The sequence below is a fragment of the Homarus americanus genome, unplaced genomic scaffold (assembly GCF_018991925.1).
Source record: "Homarus americanus isolate GMGI-L3 unplaced genomic scaffold, GMGI_Hamer_2.0 scaffold74, whole genome shotgun sequence".
Taxonomy (NCBI): domain Eukaryota; kingdom Metazoa; phylum Arthropoda; class Malacostraca; order Decapoda; family Nephropidae; genus Homarus; species Homarus americanus.
The window spans coordinates 3,891,023-3,918,472 of record NW_024716951.1 but is presented as its reverse complement, the minus strand read 5'-3'; the positions used below and the strand labels follow the sequence as shown (position 1 = coordinate 3,918,472).

Genomic DNA, 27,450 nt, shown 5'->3' with positions numbered 1-27,450 from the left:
TCACACTACTTCCTCATTTACCTGCCTCCTCCCTCTCGGCCTTACACACCTGTGGCTGCTGCTGGACACCATACTCTGTTTTCATTTGTGATGTGTGTGTGTGACGTGTGTGTGAGTTGACGTTCTAATATTATTACTATGGTTCAACTGCTTAGATCTTTTAGTACTTAACAAGGTAAATAAATACATTAGTCCTTCAACAATACAAAATTCGGGAGATCACACTCTCAGGATCTAATGATAATGATTTTAATTATTTTAATATTAAATGTTTATTGAGAGTAAATAGCAGCTATCATCTGAAAAACACAATGAACAACGATGACATTGGTTACATGGGTGAGAGTGGGGAGTGGGTCATTGAATAAAAGTTTTCACTACAACAGGAGAAGGGAATACGGGGTAAACATATCAGTTACATACAGTACAGTGCAGTAGAGTGGCCCTCGGATTAGCCCACCCGGGCACAGGTCACTGACCCACATCGGGGCCTAGGGGGCGAAAATGTAATTTTAATAATAATAATAATAATAATAATAATGGTATAAAGAACCATAAAAAATACAAAAATGAAAAACAAATCAATAGTGAGAAGCAATATATGTATGTTGTGTTGTTAATAATAAGAGAAACAATTGAAACCCTGCAACTGAGTGTAAATGAAGCAGAAAGTCAGCAACATGGGATTTGGTCACAATTTTCGTGATACCATATGGTAGCAGGGTCTACCGTTAGTCAACACATTAAGCTTCCAATATCTTCTCAGTCTGTAGTAGCTCCCTGTTTGATAGCTGCCTACAAGATGATGTGGCGGTAGTTGGAGTTTGTAAGAAAGTTATAAATGAAACTAGGCTATTCTGCTACCCGAAGTTGCATCTTTAATAATTGTGAGCCTACACAAAAGTTTGGTTTAAATGTTACTGTTCCTGTTTTGTTAAATTCTATTAAAGTGTATTGTAATAGTAGCATTTACTGTATCTTGTTGATAAATTTGACATAAATAATAGTACAGTTTGATGTAGCTGTGGCCAAATTCTTATCTGGAAATGATTGCCATAGAAAGTGAAATTAGTTGTCAGCATTCTATGTTGTAAAATGGTAATAAATATAGGTAAGAATTTTATAGAATACTTATTTTTTTATAAAACGTACCATATTTTAAAGGTTATATACATTTTATATCTTAATTATGTATAATTATAAGTCTTGGGATTAAATTTTGTGTGTTTGTCTCGTTAGTCGAATACGACCAGTTTGTTTTGAGCCAGGGTAAAGTTGCCAGCTATCAGAGATTATTTTCGAAGATTAGATTTGGCTAACATTCAGGCTATAATTATATATAAGAGATTTTATATATCATTAAATAACATTTCATAGTCATATCTTATTCATGAAAATACACAAAGAAAAAAATAAAATAAAAATAAATATAGTATATTGTATATTAGGCTGTACAACATATATGAATGGTATCTCAGCAGTAATAACCAAAATGTACATTAGTTTTAAATATAATAACACATATATTTATTCACAGTGCTTTTTAATAATTCATTAATCTACAAAGCTATTGTAACTTGAGCATATGTGAATGATACAGTAAATGTAATGGACGGAAGTATCTGTAGCAACAAAAGTCTGGGACCTGACCGTGAGACTCCCTAAGTGGGGAGTCTTCCCTTAAGTGCCACTTGGGAATATAAAATACCAGGAGATATATTAGGTAGGAGGATTGTCACACGACGATAGGGATGAAATATGGTAGTTTGAGGAGCATGTTGAGGGATATAATGGTTGTGCAAGATGGGGGTGTGAGCTGTGCAGAATATATTTTTGTTCATGGTTTCATTCTTTTTATTTTCAAGTGACAGAGTGATGATGACTTACATTTGTGAACTGTGAGGTAAATTTATAGAAAAACACCGTTCTTTCATTGGGTATTAAAAATATGTTTTTCGTATGGTTTTTGAGGTATGCGGACAAAACCCCAGTGGACAAAATCCCAGTGGACAAAACCCCAACCCATTATATGAAAAGCGGACAGAACCCCAGTCTAATATATAAAATGAAAAACTAAAACACTTTTATGTTTGCAAACACACATTATATATACATTTTATTTTTCACAATCCACAAAACCCTTTTACATTTGTCGGTAATTGACATTTTAAATACACAGTATATGGTCCACTTATGAAAATTGTGGACGGAAATAAAGTCACAGGATAAAAAGTCACATGACTTGTACACATTGTCAACACATTATATATATGATGGTATTGCACATAGGTTAGGTTAAGTTAGATTAGGTTAGGTTAAGTTAGGTTAGGATGGGTTGGATTAGGTTAGGTTTTTTCCATTGGGGTTTTGTCCACTGGGATTTTGTCCGTTGGGGTTTTGTCATGGTTTCGGTTTTTGATGAGTTTCGAACGAATTTGATATTCATTTGCATTATATTTAGTTGGTCATGTTTTTTTGTCGGAAAACACTTGTTTCTCTCCCCCACCCAAAACCCCGGTTCCAAACAGGATCCCCTGTCTTGGGGTAGAAGGGGGCGATAATAAAAACTGGCAATTTCCGACGAAATCAAGGTCAGAAAAACACTAGAAAAACATAGTTTTGACTTGATAACAGAGTTGGGTGAATTGATAGTATCACACCGGTCTTTATGCCTGTATTAAAAATATGTATTTCATAATGTTTACACAATTCTAAGACATTTTTCTTCTTTGATATTTCCACCGGAAATTAAGAATAACCGAGATATTAATTTTTCAAGAGTATTACTTTCACTCAGTCACAAGTGTCGCCATGATTGTTTACCTATGGCGGAGGTGGTCTGACCCCTGCTCACGTACTCTCCAGGCCTCCGATGTGGGGTCCATGGGGACTCTGTTCCCATGGTTAGGTTAGGTTTTCTCGGTTGGTTGGTAATATAATTTGTTATTTACTAAAAAAAAATCCAACTTTCTGTTATGATTGTTGGGTGAGGGGGGGGGGGTGTAAAAAAACACGTGATATCCGGTGGAAATGTACTGACAATCCCTGAGTTATGATCAGGTTACGTTCCTGGACCCTGTATACATCTTTTGTTGAATGTCTTGGCATTTCCACAAAATTTACAAAAGAAAATATTGTACCAAAAACTGTAATTTACTGGGAAGCCATTTGATTGATTCTAAGGATCAACTTGCTGTGTGAATATAAAAAAAGAAATATCAAAAGATATAGGTAAAGGCTTGTGTTTGTCTTGATATCTTTAATGCAAATGACAATAAAGGGGGCCCCACAAATTTGCGGGGGTTAGGTTTTCAAAATGGCCGCGAATCGCCAAATCCGCGAATAACATTTACTTGTGTACAAATAAATGTATATTCCCTTTATGTGTTTGCCCTTAGGACAATTATTTCTTTTACCTGTATTGTATATATGTGTCGTCTTATAGAGATTTAGTACTTGATTAAAGCAAACAAGTTGATGATGAGTCTCAAAATGTTCCAAAAAATAAAGTGGTATTACTCTTATGAAACTTTGTCTAAAAGGCTACTGTAATAGATTTGTTCATGCACTTCCAGGACTGAGAGGAAGCCAAGATGGTGATGAATGGTGAAGAGCCTGACTGGACACGGCTGCCAGACAGCATCCTTCTCCACATCTTCATGCAGTTAGAGTATACTGACATGCCACATGTGGGTTTAGTTTGCAAGTGAGTGCCCTGTTTCTTTGTATTGGCACGATTACCAGAGTAGCCCAGAAGCTTTTCAAGGGGTAGGAGGAGTTACCCAAATTTTGTAACAAAGTCTGATAAATACATTTTCTTATAAGACCTGTTAAACAATAATGTCCCTTTGTGCCACTAAATGATTGTATTATTCTGGGACATTGGAACCTCGATAACTTAGACTAATCAGGAGGTAAGGGCATCCAAAAAATGTGATCTTCCATAAAATCTAAGTACAGTATTTTCCACCTTGGTGTAAATAATTACAATGCTCCTTATGGCCAGTCTCCCTTTACTAGTCAGCTTGTGTTTTCCTTCTAGTTAACTTGAGGCAGTAGGTGTGATGAGCACATGATGCCACATAAGGTCAAGGTGATCACTGATGCTGCTGCCCCCCAGATCAATAGGTGCCACCATCTAAACTGGCCTCTACTTCTGAGAACATTTCTCTTGATAAAGATCATAGACTCTGGGAACCTGGGGTACCAAGACCCTGGAGTTTCTGAATGAGCTGGGTTTCAGGTTCATTGAAACCAGCAGTGACACCCGAGCATCAAGTTATTTGTTCCAATGAGTTAGCATAGCAACCCAGAGAGAGAATGCTTGCTGTATAGTTCTTTGATCTCATCCCCCACTTGAGGAGCTCAAGGGAGTCTTCAAAAGTTCAAATTGGGAAGAGTGAGCATGTTTGTACAGTAAATAAAAATAAATAAAAACTGAAAGTATTTACAAAAAAGTAGAAGGATTAAAAAGTGAGAGGATGACAGGAAAAGACTACTGTATACCTACCCAAAGTTCAAGTTGATAAAGCCCTCCACTTCCAGCCTCTGCAGGATGTAAATGCCTGATCAGCTGTGCTTGATTGATGTTCAGTCTCACAGTGCCACTTGTATGTAACTGTGTATTTTCAGTCTTCCAGCTGTCATGCTCTTTCAATAAATCATCAATTATTATTATTATTATTATTATTACTATCACACACACACACACACACTGATTGTCCAATTTCTCCTCTTTTCTGACTTTTTAATAGAGGGTAAAATTAGATAAAAGAATATTATTCTATTTTTCTCAAATTTTATTTTAAAATGCCCAAATCTTTCATAAAGTGGTTACATGTACTGCACTGCACAGTATTTTATAAGGTAGATTTTTTGTTTCAAGATATAATATTTCTGTACTGTACTATTTTAGTGAACTTTTCCCATCGCTGCTTTTAAGATTAAAGAAATCCACTTTTATACAGTACAGTATTCACCGATATACTGCTCTACTGGGGAAAACTTTTGTGAAATTCATGGATTTAATTACATTTGTAGATCATGGCAGCGGGTGTCTTATGACGAGTTCCTTTGGCGCCACTACTTCTACAAAGATTTCCAGGTGGACCTTGCTGTTCCAATCATGCCAGGTACAGTATATGACTCTGCATAGCACTGGATTTTATCACCTTGTTGTTTGATGACGATGTAAGTAATTGAAAATTTTTATTTCTTTATTTTTAATGAGTTTGTTACTTGCATCTATGTAATAAAAATATCTCTTAGTCCTTCAGTTATGCATTTTACTGTCATACATCTAACAGCTTTGTGTATGAGACTACCTAAAGACTTTCAAGCCTGGAAATTCATGAAAAGGTCAGAGAATAGAGGCAGAATACAAGTCAATTCATTTTCTGTATTTGTCTTGTACCAATTCTATATCAATTCACGCTTTCCTTTTGGTTTAGTAGCCCTTGATGGGTAGAGGAGTGAAGGTAATAGAAATATAAGGTAAAGTCACTGGGGTTAAATAATAACTCACTTTTATCATTTCAGGTCGAACTTCTTGGCGTGGGGAATACCAACGTCTAGTGGAGGGGACACCAGTAGTGGAAACAGAAGAAATACATGAACACAATCATCAAGTTCTCCATGTTTCATTCTCGCATAAGGGCGATATGTTCGCTACATCGTCGAAAGATGGATTCATTGTTGTGAGTTCAATGGATGGATCTGCTGGTGACTGTTTTTGGAGTGTTGTTTCTATAAGGTGTTTAGTACAATCTGATCAGTGAAGCCATGAATTCCTACTTCACTGGGGATTCAGATTAAACTGCCTCTGAACTGAAAAACATTATGATGATGGTGACAGGCATTTCTATCTCATTCCCTGAAGACATAATTATCGAAGACACTGTCAAAAAGAGAGAATGAAGAGAACTAACACAGGAGGCAGTACAGTATACCGTATCAACCCTTTGCTACACAAATGTCAGAGGTAAACTTGCCTTACTGGAAGTGTCTCCAAAAGTTCTTACCGATATCAGTATGATGGATGGACATGTTTGTGTGACAAAATTGATATGAGACTGTTGACAACACCTGGGAGATTTACTGGTACCATTGCCAAAAGTTTGGAGATGCTGTCTTAAATTGTCCATAGAAGGATAATTTGCGAATTGGTTCCTTCATCAAATGGGTCCTGCCTTAGTGTACCTCCTTAACAGTTCACCCATTTTATCTCTAGCACAGAGCACTTAGTGTTAGTCTCCTAGCATGAAAGGGTAATTGAAAATAGTCATTTCTCCATAAAAATCTTTTACTGTCAGCTCTGGATCTATTAAGAATAGCCTTATTTAGTGTCCAAGTTGTACAAATTAAAGTGATTTATATTTATGAGATATTGAAAAGATTTTACTCAGAATTTCTCTCTACATACAAAGAAGATTTCTTTTTAATTTTAAATTACTGTGAATGAGTAAGGATTAAATAATTGTACAGGTATTTGTACAAGAATAGATAAAAATGACCCAGACTTTACTAAGCTTACTGTGCTAACTATCATATAAAAAAAAAAAATTTTGGTAGTTGTGTATTTCCAATAATTCTTATGGCATTTTGAACAACTTTCATTGTATTTCAGGTTTGGAATACCACATATCCAGCGATAGTGAGGCATTACAGGGATATGAAGCTGCATTCCTGGAAATACACACAATTCTCCCAGTTCAACAGCACAGACACACTACTACTCGTCTCAGGAGTACACTTTGGCAGCTACAATAGCACATCGGGAGAAATAGCCGTCTTTAACTTAGAAAGTAAGTTGTTTTAAAATTACAGTACAGGGGGCTCCCCAAATTCACAGATTTTTATTTCGTGGTTCTCTAATATTCGTGGATGACACCCTGGATGTACCCAAGAATGTCTGCTGGTAGTTTAAAGGTTGCCGACATTTTCACGGCCGGGACAGGAAACCATTCATTCTAGAGACAGTAATTTCCTTTACCTGTATTGTAAATATGTATGTGTGTGTGTAGACACACACACACACATATACATATTACAATACAATGCAATACATATACACAATCAGAAACAAATTTAATAAAAATGTGAGTCTACCCTCAAGTCTGTGCTTTATTATTTTATTAATAAAGTATGACCTTGAGGGTAGACTGTTACATTTTTAATAAATTTGTGAGAGTATTTTCCCATTACTATTTACATGTATTTGTATATGTTTTGTTTGTGTGTGTCTACACACACACACACACATATATACAATACAGGTAAAATAAATAATTGTCCCAAGGGCAAACACATAAAGGGAATACTGTACAGTATACAGGAAAAAGCCTCCGATAACGACGGTTCTACTAACGACGATTCATATCTAAGTCCCTGGTTAATTTAGCACCCAATTCAATTTACACTATTACTTTCTTTGTATTTACGACAAAAATATTATAAAAAAATAAAGTCAAATTACATTTTCATATAAATAATAACAATACCGATATTTATTATAGAAAAAAAATCACTCCATGCGCACGGAGGCTGCCATGCTTGTTACTGGTGACGCCAGCATCACTAATATAAACAGTCGCAGCTGGCGGGCCCTTTGTTTTCATGCATCTGAACAGGAAAAGGAGTAAAACATTCTCAGGTTAAGTACTGCAGAAAATGCGTCCCTATTCAACATGAGCAAGAGAACAAGTGATGGTAGTGCTGGTTCAAAAGCTAATAGAAAGTGACGGGCTAGACTGTTTGGAGACATGTGGCACCAATGTGTTTGTTTACATCCTAGGTAATTACACGAATGAACTGGAGTAACCTCCAGGAACGAAACCCATCCGTAACCCAGCATGTTATATTTTCCTGTTCCTTTTTTTTTCTTTCTTTTTTTTGAATTCTTTTTACTTTACTCTCAATTGGACAGATTACTTCCATTCATATTTACCCAGTTTAAGTTAGGTTATTAAAGGCCATTTCTATCTAGTATGATTTAAAAGAGGTTATTGAGTGTAAGTTCTCTATACATAGGGTATACAGGGCTATTGTAGTTTGTATATTTACTGTATTAATATTCTTCCTGTACTTTATTGAGTTCTTTGTTTCAGGGGAATTCCAGCTACAGTGTAGAGTATTAAACAAACCTTACGACATTTTTGGTACCTGGTACAATGATCAGTACCTCCTCTCTGGTGACCTTCACTGGCTGGCTCATTTGGTGAGTGTTAAAGCTGTGAGGTTCAACAGTTGTCCACAGGGGATAGGACTATTAGAGCTAAACCTATCAACACATTTTGCACCACAGCTCTCACTCTTTTGTTCCAAGCCATTGCATTATTTTTAATTCAGCTACCTGGTTGTGGTCACAGCTAGTAAAAGGGGTACAGGATCAATCCAGCATACTTGTAATGAAATTATTTTTGCATTTTTAATGTAATTTCAATTGTGCTTTTAAATCTGTTTCAACAATATTATTTCAAATTGAGAATAGTTTTTAACAGCTAAGAAATTTGTTATACCTGTACTACAAGGCAGAAATTGGATTTACGACCTGCATGATTACTAATTTGTGTTGAAGATTGTTAATTATCTTAAATTTATTTCAGGTTAGCACCAGTGTTATATGGCTTAATAAAGCAAACCAGGAAAATAATTCTGAGCATGAAGCAATCATCACTCGTTTATATAAATTTTACAATCGTAATGCCTCGAGCGTTCGCACAATCCTCGTAGCAAACTGTTTGACTCCGGATTCAACGAATAATTCAGAAGTTGTTGAACGGATGGAAGAAAAAACAGAAGAGAAGGAGGTATGCCGCTGTTATTCTTTTTTATTATTAACAAGCATAGTAAAACTTCATTGGCCATAATAGATGTTCTTATGGTTTACAAAGTTTCATCTCAATATACATTAGCGTGAAATAGAAAGTTTTTAATAAGTATGTTCACCATCACTAACAGGTTGTTGAGAGAGGTAACCCGCCATCCCATCGAGAACTGAGTGTCCATCAACCTCCTGTCACAGAATATCAGAAAGATCAACCTCCACCTGTGAAGAAAGCCGTATCTACAAACCCGATCACTTACACAAATGACTATAGACGTGCTGAAGTTGAATTACCAGATGGGAACTTGGCTGAGCATGGATTAGAGCATCAAATTACTCAACCTTCATCGTGTAAGAAGACCATTTATACAAACCCAATCACTTACACGAGAGACTATAGACGTGCCGAAGTTGAACCACCAGATGGGAACTCGGCTGAATTGGGAGGAAAAATGGTAAGTAAAATATTTTATTTATTTATTTATTTATTATTCAGGTTTATCATACTGTTCTGTGTTCTTAAATCTCGTTCCAGAAAAGAATACATGCCTCAGGTCATACTTTGGACCGATTTTTGTATCAATGTGACTGACTATGCAGAGAGTGCAGACATTACTTGATGGATACTAATATTTTAGACCTTGCTATGTTTGCTTTCAGTTTGCACCTTTAAAGATATATATCATAAACACTCACATAAGAAAACTTTCACATCATTAACAAGGCTAGAATCATACATAAAACTGACCATACTTTATATACAATGAGTGTCTCTATCATCTGATTATCTAGTTAGGACTTAAGATAATATTTTTCATTCCATCTCTGATCATTAATGTGTAGAAGTTTAAACAAAATTATATATACGGTAAACCCTCGAATAATGACGGTAATGTGTCCTCCAATATTGCAGTGTAAGGTGAATCATCGTATCGCCATTAAAATAAAGCAATAATAATGAGATGCACTCCCTAGTGTGACCTTTTCATATCTTTTGTGTGGCTTTTTACCCTCTTTTCCCCAAAAACAATACAATTAATGAAAATTGCAAACTATATTCCTTAAATAATGTTTCTGAATCCACCTTATACAATATAAATGAATAATAATACGGTCACACAAGAGGAGATGAGACGCCATTGTTTTCGTTTGTGTTTACAGCCGGGAGTCCAGGACGATACAGTAGTTCTACATGAGAAAAATTAAGAAAATAAGACCCTGGATGTAGCTGTAGTAAAATTAATGTAAAAAATTAATACAGTATATATGTTTTAAGTAATGTTATTTAATGTTAATAAATGGAACAATAGAAGTAGCTAACCACTAATGGCAAAGAAAAAAGTGAAATGGATTGGGAACGCCAACATATAAGGGTGCATTTAAGGATACCAGTCATTTATCATTTTAAGAATATGTACAAAAGATTCATTATTGTTTATTACTGAATATGCATTTGATTGAATTAATGTTTAGATATGTGAAATGAACAATGCAATTCATTAACAATACGTAGAATATTAACACACACAAGGAGACAAGATGGCATTGTTTTCGTGAGTGACGATGGTTCTACATAAGAAACTGAAGAAAATAAGACCCTGGTTGTAGCTGTAGTGAACTTAGTGTAACAAAAATGAATACCAGTGTGTATGTTTTAAGTAATGTTATTTAATGTTAATAAATGGAGCACTAGAAGTAGCCAATCACTAATAGTAAACAAATAAAGCGAGACGATTGGGAACGCCAACGTATGTACAGTAAGTGCGTACATGTGAAAACATATACAGTACTGTACTGTACTGTACATGATGGGTTATATTAGTCTTGTTGCACACATACATTGTAAAAAAGCAGAGTGACAATGATGCAAACAAACAACTGATTCTTCTCAGTCAGATTATGTATGGATTTGGGATTAGGGATGGTGAGCCTTCACCCATGTCTAGCTGATGATCGTGATAAATTCCTCATTTTTACCACGGGCTCCAAGACTTACTCCCCCCATCAAATTGGTAATGAAATGTACTTGAAAGTTTAAGCATTGTTGTTGTTGTTTATATAATACTTTATACATGATATAAACTACGCCAGTATAGTTTGTTTATATGTTCTCATGTACCATATATGGCTGGCCATAAAGGTCTTTTCCTTCGATCCTTCACCCTCTGTTTCCTTCATGTCGTCAAACAAGGATCTGGCCTTATGCTAGATAGCCATAAGACTCACAGGGGCATTGCGTTGATTCTTGTCCTCCATCCACATTGCCAGCATCTTTTCCACCCTCTCTATCACAGTGCTTCTAGTACGAGTCGTCTTAATAGCACTCAGAGAAGAACCACTTTCCGCTCTAACCTTAATCTTGTCAGCGTTGGTCCGAATAGTACACACTGTTGTGGGGGTTAGACCAAGCACAGTGGCTATGTCCACAGCACGTTCCCCTTTTTCAAATCGGGTTAATACATCCATTTTCGTAGCAAGGGTAATGGTCTTAAGTTGCCTCTTCACTACACTAGCATCAGTAGCACTTGATGGGCGCTTGGAAGCCATTTCGATTGGTTAGAGTAGAGTATTTAGAGCAAAAGCACTTAAGCACACACGAATGATGTGAAGTCGTAACAGAGACTGGCTTGGCGTCGCTTTGGGGACGCTGTGACATTCCGCGAGTGAGGGCAGAGCGCCGAGCCGAGAGAGTGTAGCGCGGCCAGACAAGAGCGGGTGATGCGCTGTAGGAAGTACAGTAGTCTGTGACGATGCAAAACGACGTAGTATCAGATCACCGGGACGTTAAACAAATTTTTGGTCTCTTAAGTTCAGTGATGTAGTACCGAAGCAACGTTAAGCGGGACGACGTCAAGCGATGACTTACTGTAATTACAAATTAAGAATGACTAAGCTTCAAGTAACAGAATTGGCTTAACACAAATAAACATAACATAACATAAGATTATGAGAGAACTTCAAGCAATATAAAATCTAGAGCACTTAACCAACTAAGCATAACACATCAAGGAACAAGTTAATTTAAGATGGCTTTGGAGACATTTTGTTTGCAGTATTATTGTGTGTTGCCTGCTACAATTTTTCTTGTCAAGTTCTTTTCTGACAACTTTTAAGGAGGAGAAGCAGAATGTAGCTCCAGTTAAGCCAGTGGAGGAGGAGGAAGAACCTCTTGAGTGGGAAGAAGATGGTGAGCCTTTACCACCCATGTCTCTAGCTGATGAGCGTGATAAATTCCTCATTTTTACCACGGGCTCCAAGACTTACTCCCCCCATCAAATTGGTAATGAAATGTACTTGAAAGTTTAAGCATTGTTGTTCATGTTTATATAATACTTTATACATGATATAAACTATGCCAGTATAGTTTGTTTATATGTTCTCATGCACCATGTACATTATACAGTCCAGTAGATCAATATCAAAATGTACTTATTTCAGGGTTGAGTACAGGCGACCACTTTTTTTATTAACACTAATATTGCTGTGTATTTTATGATGGATACTGAACTATTCTAATTGCATGCATAAGTGGGAAGTGTAGCTTAGGATGATTTTGGGGAAGGACTTACGCTGGAGGAGTGATGCTGGCTTGTGTGAAGCTACAGCTAAGACCATTGAAGGACTGATGTTACTTGTATGAAGGAATAGATGATGTTGGATGAAGGAGAATATTCATGTTTTGTATTTTATTGTTTCCTGCTAACCTGCTGCAACAGAAAAAAAGATTCAATGGTGTAAAAAATAAAAATTTTGAACTAGTAATAAATTTATGTCTGGCTACTGTATTTACACAGCAAGTAATAGAAAAGTACTAGCACTTAAGAAAAATAATTCACTTAAGATTTTAAGTTTAACTTTTTCCACCAGGCAGTTCCTTTTATTGCACAAGCCATTTTGTTGGGTCCTATTAAATAGCATCTGGAGCAAACATGGGGTAATTATAATCTGTAATTGATTACAGTTTTTGAAGTAATTGTAGTCGATTTCATTTTTATTTTTGGTAAATTAATTGTAGTATAATTACTTACATTCAAAATGTAATCATAATCACGATTACTTTTTTATTACAATAGTAAGTACATACTGATCCTTCATTTCCTTTTCTTACAATACCGAGCTCATGATTTTCAATGCAGTCATCTACATTCGGTCCTTTACATGACTCGGCAAACATTCAGCATCCATTTTATGTCTATAAACTATCTTTGGTATAATGGACACAGTATGTTTCAAAACCTTTGAGGTCTATTTCTTGTCTAATAAAAAATTAATGTTAAATTTAAAATTAAATATTATAGTACAGGTATAGTACTGTGTGTTGTTCTGATAATCTACATTTTCTGTCTCGGGTATATCTGAGTACACAGTATACCATACATTTAATTTTATGAGAGTACTAAATTACTATCCTTTTATAAGCATTTGTGTTAATAATATTCCAAACTTCAGAACACTTCAGAGTTATTTAGGTCAGATAACTTTCTGTATTTATAATTAGTACCATATTAATCTTATGAAAATTTAGGTCCATCTATTAAAGATTTTGATTTTTTTTTCTTGTCTATTAAATGCTTGCACCATTATGTATAATGCATTATGTCTACCTTTTCATCTCTTAGAAAATATGGTTTAATTGTACCAGGTTGACAAACAGTACAGTAAATTGAGTTTTTGTAGTATACATACGTTAGTTTATTTATGCACATTCCTTTTGAAGTAATCATGATTACGCATCATGTAATCATAATCGTAATTGATTACATCCATTTTTACTGTAATCTTAATCATAAAATTACCATGTAATCAATTACATTACCGATGTAATCGCCCCTTGTCTGATCTCGAGCTGGTCTAATGGTTGGTTATTCATCCTTCCCCTTCACAGCTGTCACCTTTAAAAGGATGACTTGGAAGCTCAGGTTACCATTTACTGGCAGGATGTCTATAAATCAAGAATTTATCCTGTGAATGTCATTTTTAGCAGTAAGGATAAGGAGCCTTGGAACACCCCACCCTCCCTCTCTGTCTCCTCAAGGATTTATTGTGGAGATCATGAACTAAATCTTGTTTACTGGAAATCCAAGATGGTCAATGACAAACATAGGAGGACTACAATGGACAAGCTGCTGTAGTGCCAAGACTCATTTGGCTGTCAACATTGAATAATGACCTTCACCTCCTTGACCTTTCTTGGAGGGCTAGGATTGTGATAGAGTTGTGCTTATTACATGAGTACAACTCCTCCCCGACTTACGACGGGGTTATGGACCCAAATCCAGGTTGTAAGTCGAAATGGTCGTAAGTCGAAAATTATTAAATAATACTGTACATAGAAAATCTAAAATGGGCGTCTCTTTTTCTTCTCAGCACCACATAACTCTCACTTTTAAGCTTGCCAGCCATTTTAAAGTGAATTACAAACGAAAATTTTGTCTGTGTACTGACGTTGGGACTCGAAAATACGTAATTTGACAAAATTTTGGTACGACTGAGGCAGGTCGTAAGTGCGGGTGGTCGTAAGTCGAGTAGGTCGTATGTCGGGGAGGAGCTGTATTGCCAATCATCGGTGCCTGTAACCTTTTGATTTGCTGGGAAAACACACAAGCATCTATGTCTCAACTCTGCTATAAAATGATATTCCCAAGATGTATCCTGCTATAGAAGGTAACCTTAGCTTCCAGTCCACCCTTTTAAGAGAGTTAGTTGTGAATGGGAGTGATGGATAAGCATAAGAGCAGCTTCCAGCTTCCCTAATATGGTTTGGCATCAACAGGATTCACCTGGCTACAGGCTTGAGAATAGGTATTTAAGATCAGTCCTCTATCAACAGATAATTGAGTTGAAACTACTGTACTAAGATGGTGGTGAGTTGTATATACTGTACGCATAGTAATTCTTGTGGTTGTGTGAGAATAGTTATCTTTAGAATTTTGAATATGTACAGTAATATCTCTTTTAGCCGGAATCCCTCAAACTCGGAACTCTCCGATAGCCGGAATTTAAATTTTCTTGGAAAATCATTCCCAAAGCCGGAATTTTCCGGAAAATACGGCTTTGGGAACGATTTTCCGAGGGGCACATTTTCCGGAAAATTTTCCCGATACCCGGAAAATTCCGGGGATGGGGGAGTTTTTTCTGGGTTTGAGAGATGAAAATCAGGTGCATTTTGTGGAAATTCCACAAAAAATTTTCCGTTACCCGGAAAATTCCGGGGATGAGGGATATTTTTCTGGGTTCAAGAGATGGTGTAATGGGCAATTTCTGGAACTTCTGAGAACATTTTCCGTCACCTGGAAAATTCTGGGGATGAGGGACTTTTTTCCGGCTTTGAGAGAGTCGTCTCTACCCAAAAATCTCTCCTTCCCGGAAGTGCTTTGTACCAATAGTTCCGGCTAACGGGGATACCACTGTAATTGCTAATGGTAAAGGGAGGGATAGGGAGGGGCCTAGTTGAAAGTTGCTCTTATAAGCATCACATAATTATTAAAATAATGATAACAATAAAAAAAAAGATTGTATAAACTACATAGTAATATCTAGTGGAGGGAGTTGGGTATCAGTTTGATAACAGCCATATCAACATACAAACTAGTAAAGCAGTTAGAACTATAGTCAGTTTGTGATGTTCTTTATTTCTAACCAATATGCACTGCTGTAGGAAAACCCTTGCAAGTGTTAAAAAGAGATGTTTTAAAAGTGTTTGATGTGAAATATATTTAAGGGAGGTTATGTCTGTAGTTTGCATGTTGTTGGATTAAAGTCTCCTCTCAATCTACTACTTTGCATTGAATTTTTTTCTTCAGGTTTTAAGAGAATAAAGAAGTTTTCAATACCCACTGTACTGGAGGTTGGTCCGTGTCTGCGGGAGAGAATTCAGCAGAGGGATCAGCAGAGAGAGTTACGGAACCTTGGCCTATTTCAAGAACCCAATTGGTATGTACACTTTTACTTTGGGTCGGGAGTCAAGCACTGTATCTACTTGTCTGCCTCTCAGAGTGGCCACAACATTGTTTTTATAAGATATTGTTTAGATATAAAATATCAATTATGTTTGCCAAGTATTACAAGTGTTGCTAACTTTAATAGTGTTAGATATTTCCGATCATATGTTGAATGTACTGTACTGTATACTGAAAAAATGTACGTATCTTTTCAGGCTTGACTATGACTCGGTTGCAGAGAGATTCGATCCTATTGACCACTTAATTGACTTGAATGGACATATCATAGGCATGGGGCTCTCTCCTGATCACAGGTGCAGTATATTTAATGGGATGTTTAGAATACTTTACTAATACTTAAGATGATTAGTTTCCCGATACAGTAATTGTATTTTTTTTTCTTTTTTTTACTGGGATTAGCCCACCCTGGCACAGGTCACTAACCCACATCGGGGCCTGGAGGGCGAAAATGTAAATATAATAATACTAATATTAATAATAATTAGTTCATAGTAAATAAAATTGATACTGTAATAAAAAAATACAAAATTAAAAATAAAATAATAATAACAACACTGATAATAATAATAATAATAATAATAATAATAATAATAATAATAATAATAATAATAATAATAAAGAACCGTAAAGAAATACAAAAATGGTAAAAAAATTAAATAGTGAGAAACGATATACAGTACAATATGTATGTTGTGTTGTCAAAGTAAGAGAAACAATTGAGACCCTGCAATTGTGTATAAATGAGGCAGAAAGTCAGATCAGCAACCTGGGACTTGGTCACAATTTTTGTGATGCCATATGGCAGCAGGGTCTACCATTAGGCAACACATTATGCTTCCAATATCTTCCCAGGTCGTAGTACTTCCCTGTTTGGTAGCTGCCTACTACCCACTGCACCCTCCTCCCCCTCAACAAGAGATCACTACACGTACGTGTATATGTAGTTCATGAAACACAAGTCAATTTGTGGCATGATGGATGACTCATTAATGAGTAATAAGGTATAAAATCAAGAGATTTTTCAGGGAACTTTTTTAATATACCTGTACGTACGTATACAGTATTTATGAAAAATACAAATAATGATGGACCATCCAGCTTCTTGCAATTTCTAAATCTATTAATTTCTAATTTCCATTCATTTTCATTAATGTATTTTATAAATTTCAAGAAAAGGGCCATAGCTATTAATACCAATACAGCGATACACACCTCCAACATTTATTATTACTGTATATATTCTCGTATGATCAGCCACTTCTGGTGTATGTTTTATCATTGATAATATAAAATATTAAATACTGTGCTATAACATCTTGATAAAATCAAACAGGAAATAGGGGAAACAATGGAGCACCTTAGCTTTCGTCTTTATTCAAGACATCTTCAGAGGCAACTGAATTACTAGGACTGAGATTGAGAGAGGCTTAAGTACACAGGGTGACCTTATAAAACATGAGGTCAGGTCAAACACATGACATCCATTAATCCACACACCACCACCATCGCAATCATAAGAGGAGCTTATAAGAATGGGCGATGTAACTAGTCATGTCAAGTCAAGTCAAAGATATGAGATCCACTAATCATCTATCCTACATCTATCCCAAATGCTGTCAAAGCATTTTTAACCTTGGGCCACTGACAAATAAATTTGTGTAACATTATCAGTTTTGTACCGACCATCACTAAGGTTTATAGAATTCATTTCCCTCATCAAATGTGCTTCAACCAGAAGTCTTTTTGTGACACATGATGATTTATACACTTCTAAACTGTTTTCCCAATCTATGGGATGATTATTGTTCCTTATATGAATTGTACTATAACATGTATAGAAAAATGACGAAATATTGCGTCACGCTCCCGGGTCCTCTTGTGTTGGAGGTTTGGGGAGGGAGGGAACTGACTGCACACCCCTCAAAGAGGTTCCTCCCTCTCCCCTACTCCTCTCCATGCCTACCATGTTTTATTATTATTATTATTTTTTTAATTAATAAAGATATGTTTACTGTAATAATTTGTGCTTAATTTGTTTAATATTTTATATTAACCATGATAAAACATACACCATAAGAGGCCCATCATTGGTTAAAGGAGGAGTACCAGCCTCCTTGCCTCCCCCCTGCCTCCACCTTGCCTCCCTCCAACTCAGTGTCTCACACAAAAAAATGTAAACTAGATGTTGTGTGTGTATATGATGTGGTGTTGGGGTATTAATTAATGAATAATAAATAAACAATATTGTATTGTTAATGATAGTACAGTAGTTTGATGAATAGTAGTGACAATTGTAGTGCACTACTATTCATCAAACGACTGTCATTGACGATACAATATTGCTTATTTATTAATTAATACCACACCCAGACACCCTAACACCACCCACACACCCCCATATTGTATGATATAAATTTATGCATGGTTAACTACATGGTGGTGAATTAAAAGATCAGCTGTTGAGGAGCTTATTGCTTGACAACACTGGTGCATGTTACCACTCCTTCCACTCCATCTCTCTAATCACCCACAGCTTTCAGCTTTCTCACTCCACATTTTAAAATCTTATGTAATGTATTGTTGAAGGGATATAATGTGATAAGGGTAAGTATAAAAAATACTGTATTTTAGCTTTCATGTTTATTCAAGACATCTTCAGGTCCTCAGACCCACTAATCCCCTACCTGACAACGGGTGATCTGACATTGTATCAGAAGGTCAGTAATATGAGATCACTGATACCCCACCCTACCTCCACCTGACATTGTGTCAGGGCAGGTCAGTTACACAAGACCCACAAATCCCCCACAGTTCCAAGGGAGTGGAAAATACCAGTCCTTGCTGTAACACACAGCTTCATTCACAACCATATCATATAGATTTTTAGTTTAGACTCTTGGAAAACTCCCTAGCACACAGAAATATTCTGAGGATGTGGTCTAGTGTATGTCTGTGCAAGATGCATAGTTTAGGCACTCGGAAAGTTTTTTCCAGTAACCAGAAATATTTCCGGGGATGGGGGAATTTTTCGGGTTTGAGAAAGCCGTCCGGTTAGCAGGAAATCTCTCATCCCCGGAAGTGCTCTGCACCAATTGTTCCGGCTAACGGGGATATCACTGTATTGGAGAAAATCTGTGGTGTTTGGTAGATTCACAGTGGAAACCACTGTTTTCACATCCAATCCAAGCTGAACTTGAACTAGGGTTGCAGTGAAGAGAGACAAGTGTGTTATTGTTGTATCACCATCTTCCCAAGATTATGCTAAAAGAGTGATTGTGGACTGGGTATGATGGAATTATATCATATTGTAGATACTATACTGTACTTGATGGGTCAGTATATTAAATAAACCAGATTACAACTTAGTATGCCCAATATAGAGGTTGAGTTTCATTTTGTATACTGCTTGTGCATGTTGAGAATGTTAGGAAGTGTGTATGGAGTATTTTTTTATTGTTGTTTCAGCCTATACTTGTGCCCCATCTCTCCCTTATCATGTTCCCCCTTTCTTGAGGTATCTGTTTTCCTTGACCCATCCCACACACAAGTGGGAGTAGCTTAGAAATAGTAAATTGATAGTTAGATAGATATACATATTCCTAATCCTTCCTTTGATGTTGACCTTTTATTTTTAAAGTTAATTACAATATGAATCAATCTATAAATAATCCCATCAGTCAAGGAAATTTAAGCATTGACCTGTCCCTGTCTTTTATCACCAGGTACCTCTATGTCAACAGTAGGCCATGGCAAGCTAATTGTGTCATTGATAGTCCACTAAGCCCACCACGTATTGCTGAGGGAATAGATCTCCACGTAATTGATCTCACTAACTTAACAGAGGTAAATATTCTATCAGAGAATGAGATGTTTTCTCTAGGAGTTAAGGTAATTTTAATCTTTTTTTTTTTACTACAAACCCAAATCTTGTTTTTAATTCATTGTTGGATGTGGTATGCATGCACTTGTTTCTGTTTATGGTGATGGAGGAGGTGAATACATGGTATTGTAGTGTGTAATAACCTTTGTATAACTCTGCCTTGTTGAAATGCAGTTACAAAATTTACTTTGTTGACAATCCTTCAGGTAACATTTAAGGGAATCTATCATTTGTAGTGTCCTGATGTAAGGGATCTGTTAAGCATTGAATAAACTTTATCATATTAGATTATAGTTAACGTTTTCTAGTAAAAGGTTAGGTAGGTTTCTTTGATTGATTAGTTCTATATGTCTCTTTGACATTTTCTCATAAATGGGGATTTTCCAAAGAAAATTAAGGTCAGATTTAAACAAAGTATACCAAAATACACCAGAAAAATTTATTTCCTTGTAAAAAACAAAAGGAATGTTAAAATGAATCATTACCTAATTTACTCACAAAGCACTATCAAACTTTTTTCTTTTTTTTACACATGTCAGCAAACTTGCCATTTGGGTGGTTGATCTGTATTTTGTTACCTTGTTATTAACTTTATTGTTCAATGTTAGTGCAAAAGGAAACTGGAGTATCCTGAGAAAATTGCAGTGTTTGGTAGGGTTACACTGAATGACCAAATTCCCATGTTTGTCCTAGGCCAGAACTCGAACATAGGAGTCTAGGGCATTGTAGTGAGAGATACAGTGCAATCATAACTGCTTTACCACCAACAGTAAATGAAGAGTTACTCATGTAAGGGAGGTGCAGGAATATCTGAGCACAGTACAATACAGTACAGTATAATTTTGTACTTAATACAAAATTACTTGATATAACTTGATACAATCACTAAATAAAAGTTGGGCAGTAAGTCCAGATCTATACATTCCAGTTCACAAACCAGGTAACAGAGCAGCTGGGTTGCTTACTATGAAAGTTGTGGTAGCAGCCATCAGAGGGGAGAATGGCATGAGTTTCAACCAAATATTTTTGTTATTGCTGTGAATGAAACTTGAACTAACTCTAAGGTGGAATAGAAGTGTAATTTGACAAAGTTAAATAAGGCAACCAACGGGCTTAGAACTTATACTGTGGGGTGGGAATGTACAATACAGTATAGTACATGTTTTATTATACCAACTACTGTACCATTTCAACCAAACACTACTAAAGTATTAACAAGATAAATTTATTTGTCTGTAGTGTAGATTACATAGTTCACAACCATATAATGTAATTTTAAGTGTTGCATTATTGTATCGTCAGCTCAGCCATTCACATAGTGCATACATTATGTACCTACTGATGTGCTGTACAGAACTGCACAGTACAGTATTTATACTTTATTTATGTGCACTTGAATATTTTTAAGTGTTTTTCTGTACAGGAAACATCAAATCAATGTTTTTATCTAATGTTTTATCTTATTTCCATCACTTGTGTTAGGGGTTGACCACTACAGATAAAATATGATGTAAATGACAAGACTATACAGTAGATCCATTTATTGCCCACAATATGCTTTATTCATAAATGATAGATTCATGAAAGGTGAGATAATTTCTGTATGTACTTTTCTTTTTTCTTTTTTTTCTTTTCTTTTTTTGTCATTTAGCAGTTTATGATATTTAGGTACTCTACTCATTCCAGTAATTTTCTTTTCTTCTAGGTAGGGACAATGTTACGGTCCCATAAAGCTTATACCCCTAATGACGAATGCTTCTTTATCTTCCTTGATGTTTCTCACCAGTATGTAGCAAGGTGGGTAAATAGTACAGTATTAACATTGAGTTAATTCAATGCCACAAAATGAAATGTAAAATAAGTGACATACAGTACAGTACAATACAGTACTATAAATAATTCATTTGAAGTTCAGGGTAACTGGTGGGTAACAATGAAATGCTATTAGCCATTACTGTAGAGCTGTCAGTTAATTTTCTTGGTAAGGATTAAGGACTTTTGTATTTGTTGCAGTTTGAGAAAGAAGTGATTCTTTATTGCAGGAAAATGGAAACTTGTTCAATATTAATATTATAGATCATTCAAGCTGTGTCTTGTAGTTGTACTGTACTGTTCATTTAATTTCCAACCACTTTACAAAAGCAGACCATAGCATTCTGTGGAAAAAAAAACACACACACACATATATATATATATATATATATATATATATATATATATATATATATATTGTTGAGCTAATAGGAGGGACAGGTATATATATAGATATAGATCATGTGTATGATCTACACGACAAATGATCTTTATGGTTTTGGGATTTTTTTTTTTTTTTTTATGTTCTTAATAAATTTTTCTCAGGAAAACAAATAGCTTAGAAACAATGTACAAACATGCTAATATAAGGATACAGTTTGGTAAAAAAGGATGACAAACTTTTTAATTCCCCATTAACCCTTCAGTTTACACTTCACAGACTTATAGTTTAAAGGATTTCCAGAATGTAACTCCCATGAATAGTGTAAGAAATATGGTTTTGAATTTTATATGTAGATTCTTCCCCACAGTGGTGCCGAGGATAGACACGGTTATGTCTGGGAACGTCACTATGGAGTCTGTCTGTCTCGCTTGCCCCATAGAGATGTTGTCAATGCTGTTGCCTTCAATCCTAGAGACCCTGAAATGCTTGTTACTGTTAGTGATGACCACAGAATCAAGGTAAGCGTATTGTAATTATTACTTTGTGTGTGTGCGTGCGTGTGTGCATGTGCGGAACAGTAATTCCCAAGTTTGTGAGGGAATTTACTTATACGTTCTTGTAATGAGGCAGTTCTCATGGCTGCTAGGGGACATTATGCATCAGAAATCAGCTTGGTGTACTTTGATAATACAGTACTTCCCTTCCCTTTCCTATGTAGTGTTGGCCTTAAATGAGAGGGGCATAATACAGTGCATTGGTGGTCAGCACTCAGCAAACCAAGGCCAGTGTCTGCCAGTTTGAATCAAAGGGAATCCAAACCAAACAACCCCATTTTCTTCTTAGTTTGTGTTAGGCAATCCAGGAGGTCATCCCCAGCTTATTTACTGTACTCTCTCTCAATCTATTTTTCTGATAAGGATAAGTTTCAGCCCTATTTCAGAGACTTCATGGATCTATTGGGCCAAGCATTATTATGTAGTAGTTAAGATAGATATTTGTTCTAGCATACATCATTTTGAAAGGTTTTCTCTCTTGAATAAACTATGTCCAGAGCCTCTTCCTGTTCTTGTACTCACTCTGTCCCAGGACTTGAGTAGAGAGACAACTTACTGTCCTAATTCTCATGTTTATAAAGTTCATGTTTGGATCTTCTAAGATCATTTTGTTTTCCTTTGTCTTTAAGAAGATTAGGTTAGTTTCAAGTAAGGTGATGGTTCACTAGCGTTTTGTCAGTGATGGAAGGAAGCCACCTTAGGTCCCCTCTGCTTATGGGTGCATATTAGTTTCTCCCTGACCTGCATTGTTTACCTTCCATCATCAGTCAGGGTGTATGTTGTTCACCTTTTGGGGCTATGGATTCCTAAGGCTGCTCTAGCTCACTATTCATAATACTGGAACACAGATCTGTACAGAGCAGAATTAGGGAGTGTTGGATTCCTGAAGTTGTGAATACTGTACAGTGTGACATATCTCTCTCTCTCTCTCTCTCTCTCTCTCTCTCTCTCAGTGGATTAATGCCATAAATAATAGAGAATTAATCTTGAAATACCCTCTTCTGATAGATTGACTCTGTAGACAAGTAGCTTGGAAACCCTCCTTCATTCCTGTGATGTGATGACTTAAAATAGGGAGTTTGGATTGGCTTCACTCATATACAAAATATCAACCAGTGGCCTTGATGTGTTTAGAGTGCTGGTTGGGTCCCCATAGCTCTAAGGAACACAGTTCATGAGAAGGGAAGGGAGTTAATTTATCCAGGAGTACGTAATTACAGATTAACCAAAGCTGACAGTGTGGGAGGCTGGTCTCGGGGACATAACACCCTGAAGAAGTTGCTTTGTACAGGGATATTACAAAAGTTGCCTAGCTGTGGGCTCCTTTTGAAAAAGGTATTGCAGGATCACTCCTCCAATTTTACTATCAAGGTTTCAACTAATTTTTTTCTCCTCAGGTATGGAGGTCACGAAGGAGAGCACGGTCATTAGGGATAAATTTGAAAGAAGTAGAAATGGCAAAAGAACTTCGAATAAAACATCCCAGGCCCGACCCACCGCCTCCAGTTGTGGATATACAAAGTAATTACTGAAATTGTAAGTACTATTTTTTTCTTCCTTTTATATGTAAATTTGTTTTCCTTTTTATTTATTTTTTCTCATTTAATTCCTGCAATTTCTTTACTGCTATGGTGCATGCTGAGCAATCAACAGCAACACACAGTCTCCTAACACTTGCTGTCATTCACTTTCTCTCAGCTGCCTTGCCAGATGTGTATTTTATTAAGTTTGTACAGTAGAGCGTCGATTAAAAGCGATTCAATTTAAAATTATTTATTTAAAGCGACACCCTATTTTACGCGAGTCATTCTGGTGCATCATATGGAAATACACACTATTTTAAAATTTGTGTCTAATGTTTACCACCAGACGCGTCTGGGCACGCTACATGGCTGCCCACCACCCTCTCACACCCACTTGCATCCTCAGTTCTCGCACTGACGCTCTAGTGAACGGACATATTTTGTGACACTATCTCCTTCTACCACGTGCATCAACCATCGCCACTATATCCAAGAGGCCAGCTACTACTGTACATCATTAACTACCCCAAAGACCAAGAAATCAAGGCAAGCAATTACACTGGAATCAGAAAATCAAAGTGCTGGAAGTACAGCAGTGAGGAAATGGTGCTTCAAGTATGGGGCACCAATTTGGGCAGTGATGTGGATGATGAGCTGGTCGAGTTGGGCTCTGCATCTTCAGAGGATGAATTGCCTAACTAAATTTGAGTGAAAATCTATTTTAGATAGCATAAAGTAATTAAATAATAAGTTGAGAGGAAAGTGAAATTGCTTGGTGAGTCGGACGAGAGGCGGGTGGTGCGCGGCGCCAGCGTGACCACCCTCTCACATCAGCTGATCGCTAGTAAACAGACCATTTGGCGTCCCGTAATTTTGGTTGTGTTGATTTATGAGTGTTTGTTTTAGCTTAATACAACAAAAAACAATATTTTGTTTATTCTAGGAGATGGGCTGAGGTGCATCTTGGTAGACTCTCAGTCTTTTTAGTATTTTGTGTTTCTCTCAAGTACCAAACTAAATTATTCCATTGAAACAACACTTCGATTTAGTGCGAATTCGGTTTAAAGCGACCTCTCTTGGAACCTATCTCCTGTTATATCGACGTTCTACTGTGTTATTGTTGTTATTATTATTTTTATTTTATTTATTTATTTATTTTTTTGGGGGGGGTAGCTTTTTGCTATGAGCAGGAAGAATGTGGCATTTGGGGGGGGGGTGAGTTTGCCCTTAATGGGTCCAAAAAGAAATCTGAGTAGATTTTAAAAATATACAGATCAGAAGTGAAAAAATGTTAGGGTAAGTAAATGACACTGTTAATACTGTTAATGACATTACATGTACAGTATACTACTATCAAGTACTATGAGTTTAGTAGTCTACGAGTCTGTGACACAGAACAAAAGGGTTAGATAATTATTAATATATATTTTTCATTCATCTTTAACCTTTATTTATGACACCGATGGGTATTTGGATGAGGTTTTTGTCAGACAATTAGCAACCATCAGTACATTTTACCGTATTTCAAATTTATTCCCAATGTATTTTCCATCGGTTACATCAATGGTAAAATGAAATATCTAAGTCATTTGAAACAAATAATTTCTTATTTTTTAGATCTTACTTTTGAATTTACAGTTATGAATTTATGATTGATCTGGTAATGCTGCAATCCTATAAGGGGTAGTTGTAAGAAAGAGACAACTGGGGGTATGCTGTGCTTTCCTTGTTCAAATCTCTAGCAAAAGGAATTCTACTCAATGATGACAACAAATATTATTGATGGGACATTCCAGCATGAGAATGCTTTGTACAGTAATTAAATTAATCTGTGCCCAAATTACATGGATTTGGGAAAAAGTGGGTCAATATAAAGTAAATTTATAGGTTTCATCTGGCAGTGGCATATCATTTTAACCTGCAAGGAGGTGAAAGAAGCTACTGTAAATTGAATGTTGCATATTCGAGGGACAGATTTTCAGGTGGCAAATGCTCATGTATTTTAAGTTTCAAAAGTTTGGACTCCTATTACTGCAGGTTTTAATTCTCTGACTTAAATAAAAAAAGAGAATGCGATATACTGTACTGTACAATATAGTCATACATTAACTATATACTGTACAATAAAGTCATACATTAACTATATACTGTACTGTACAATAAAGTCATGCATTAACTAAACAAAGAGATATTTTAATTTTGAAGGGAAGAATTTTTATAGGTTAAGCAAGACCTACCTACCTTGCTTCTTAGGAATACACACCACTGTAAGTGTGCATTGTTAATTTCTTAGGGGAATCGCAGTTGGGTTAATGTAGCTAAAGAATTTGTACACCCACCCCTCCCCCTCAAAGAAAAAACTATTGTTTTTCAAGGAAAGAAGACATCTAAATCTAGTTTAAAATAACCTGATCTGTGCTAAATCATGTAAAGTACAGCTTCCATCTTTATCACTTACCATATACAAGCCTGGGTAATGGTGTATAGGTCTTGGCAGTTTTGGCAAGGTGTTCATAATTTCAATGCCTCCCTGGAATTCAGGCAAAAGGTTTCCATGCTGCTTCTTACTTAAGCACTGAGATATTGTCTTGACAGTATTGGTATAAAGAACAGAAGATCTTGTAAAACATGACAGAATATGGACAATATGTGTAGTATATACAGTACTGTTACTCCCAGCCTTTCAGCCTGAATTAAGAGTTTCAAGAATATCAGTAGTGCATTTTTATAACTATAAGCCTGGCACAAGTCTTCAATGAATGGTTATACAAAATGAACAGGTAGAATGAAGAAATGGAGAGTCGAGGCAGCTCTGGTGTATACAACCACAAGCATCATCATCAATGTTTTACAACCAATTTCCACACTTGCATGGGTTAATTATAATTACCTGTTGGCAGCTCTCCATTTTGCATGGCCTCTCTCATCAGAATCTTAATTAATATAGTTTTTTTTTACAACTTCTCCCCATGTTATTCTTAGTCTACTCTTAGCTCTCCACCTGTCCACATATCGGAGGCAAAACGATCTTTGATACTAAGCACTTTATATTTTCAATTTGTGCTACTGCACTCAGTAACTTTTTTTTTTGGAGACATTATAAGGGCAGCACACCCAGTTAGAATCCACAGTGCCTACTGAGTGACAAAAGAAAGCTGTGGACAGTACAAGTGCTAGCCAGGCTTGATTGCCTGTCACTGACTACCTCAGAGTATAGAAAACAAGTCTACACGTACACTAGCCCAGCTATCCATTCAGACAAAGAATGACTAGCCCGTCCTAGCAAATGATATTGCTAGTTGGTTTATTTTTAATTTTGCTCGTTAAATTGAAAATAAGCCCATACATTGACGTCTCATACTTTAAAACTTTATGCTTGTGAAACAGAATTCTCATTCATTTGTTACTCTGTTCAACAGGACTTTAATGGTTCTATACAGTTGTAATATATGAAAGTGTCACATATGTCAACACCACGCACTGACGCTTCATTTAGTTCATCCATTTTTT

At 36.1% G+C, this 27,450-nt stretch overlaps 1 protein-coding gene across 2 annotated transcripts in view; it reads left to right on the top strand.

Annotated features, from left to right (window-relative positions):
* Positions 1–1,598: 1,598 nt before the first annotated feature.
* The window catches only part of LOC121858655 (F-box/WD repeat-containing protein 5-like), a 35,121-nt gene continuing 9,269 nt past the window's right edge, over positions 1,599–27,450 (top strand). For both annotated transcript variants that reach the window (XM_042355212.1, XM_042355211.1), the window contains exons 1-15: positions 1,599–1,723; positions 3,576–3,706; positions 5,041–5,132; positions 5,539–5,696; positions 6,626–6,803; positions 8,106–8,215; positions 8,604–8,807; positions 8,959–9,279; positions 11,939–12,104; positions 15,628–15,757; positions 15,981–16,079; positions 19,509–19,629; positions 21,372–21,463; positions 22,231–22,381; positions 23,815–23,953. In XM_042355212.1, the coding sequence (XP_042211146.1) occupies positions 3,594–3,706; positions 5,041–5,132; positions 5,539–5,696; positions 6,626–6,803; positions 8,106–8,215; positions 8,604–8,807; positions 8,959–9,279; positions 11,939–12,104; positions 15,628–15,757; positions 15,981–16,079; positions 19,509–19,629; positions 21,372–21,463; positions 22,231–22,381; positions 23,815–23,949 (2,070 nt within the window). In that variant the 5' untranslated portion in view covers positions 1,599–1,723; positions 3,576–3,593 and the 3' untranslated portion in view covers positions 23,950–23,953. The remainder of the gene's footprint in view (positions 1,724–3,575; positions 3,707–5,040; positions 5,133–5,538; positions 5,697–6,625; positions 6,804–8,105; positions 8,216–8,603; positions 8,808–8,958; positions 9,280–11,938; positions 12,105–15,627; positions 15,758–15,980; positions 16,080–19,508; positions 19,630–21,371; positions 21,464–22,230; positions 22,382–23,814; positions 23,954–27,450) is intronic.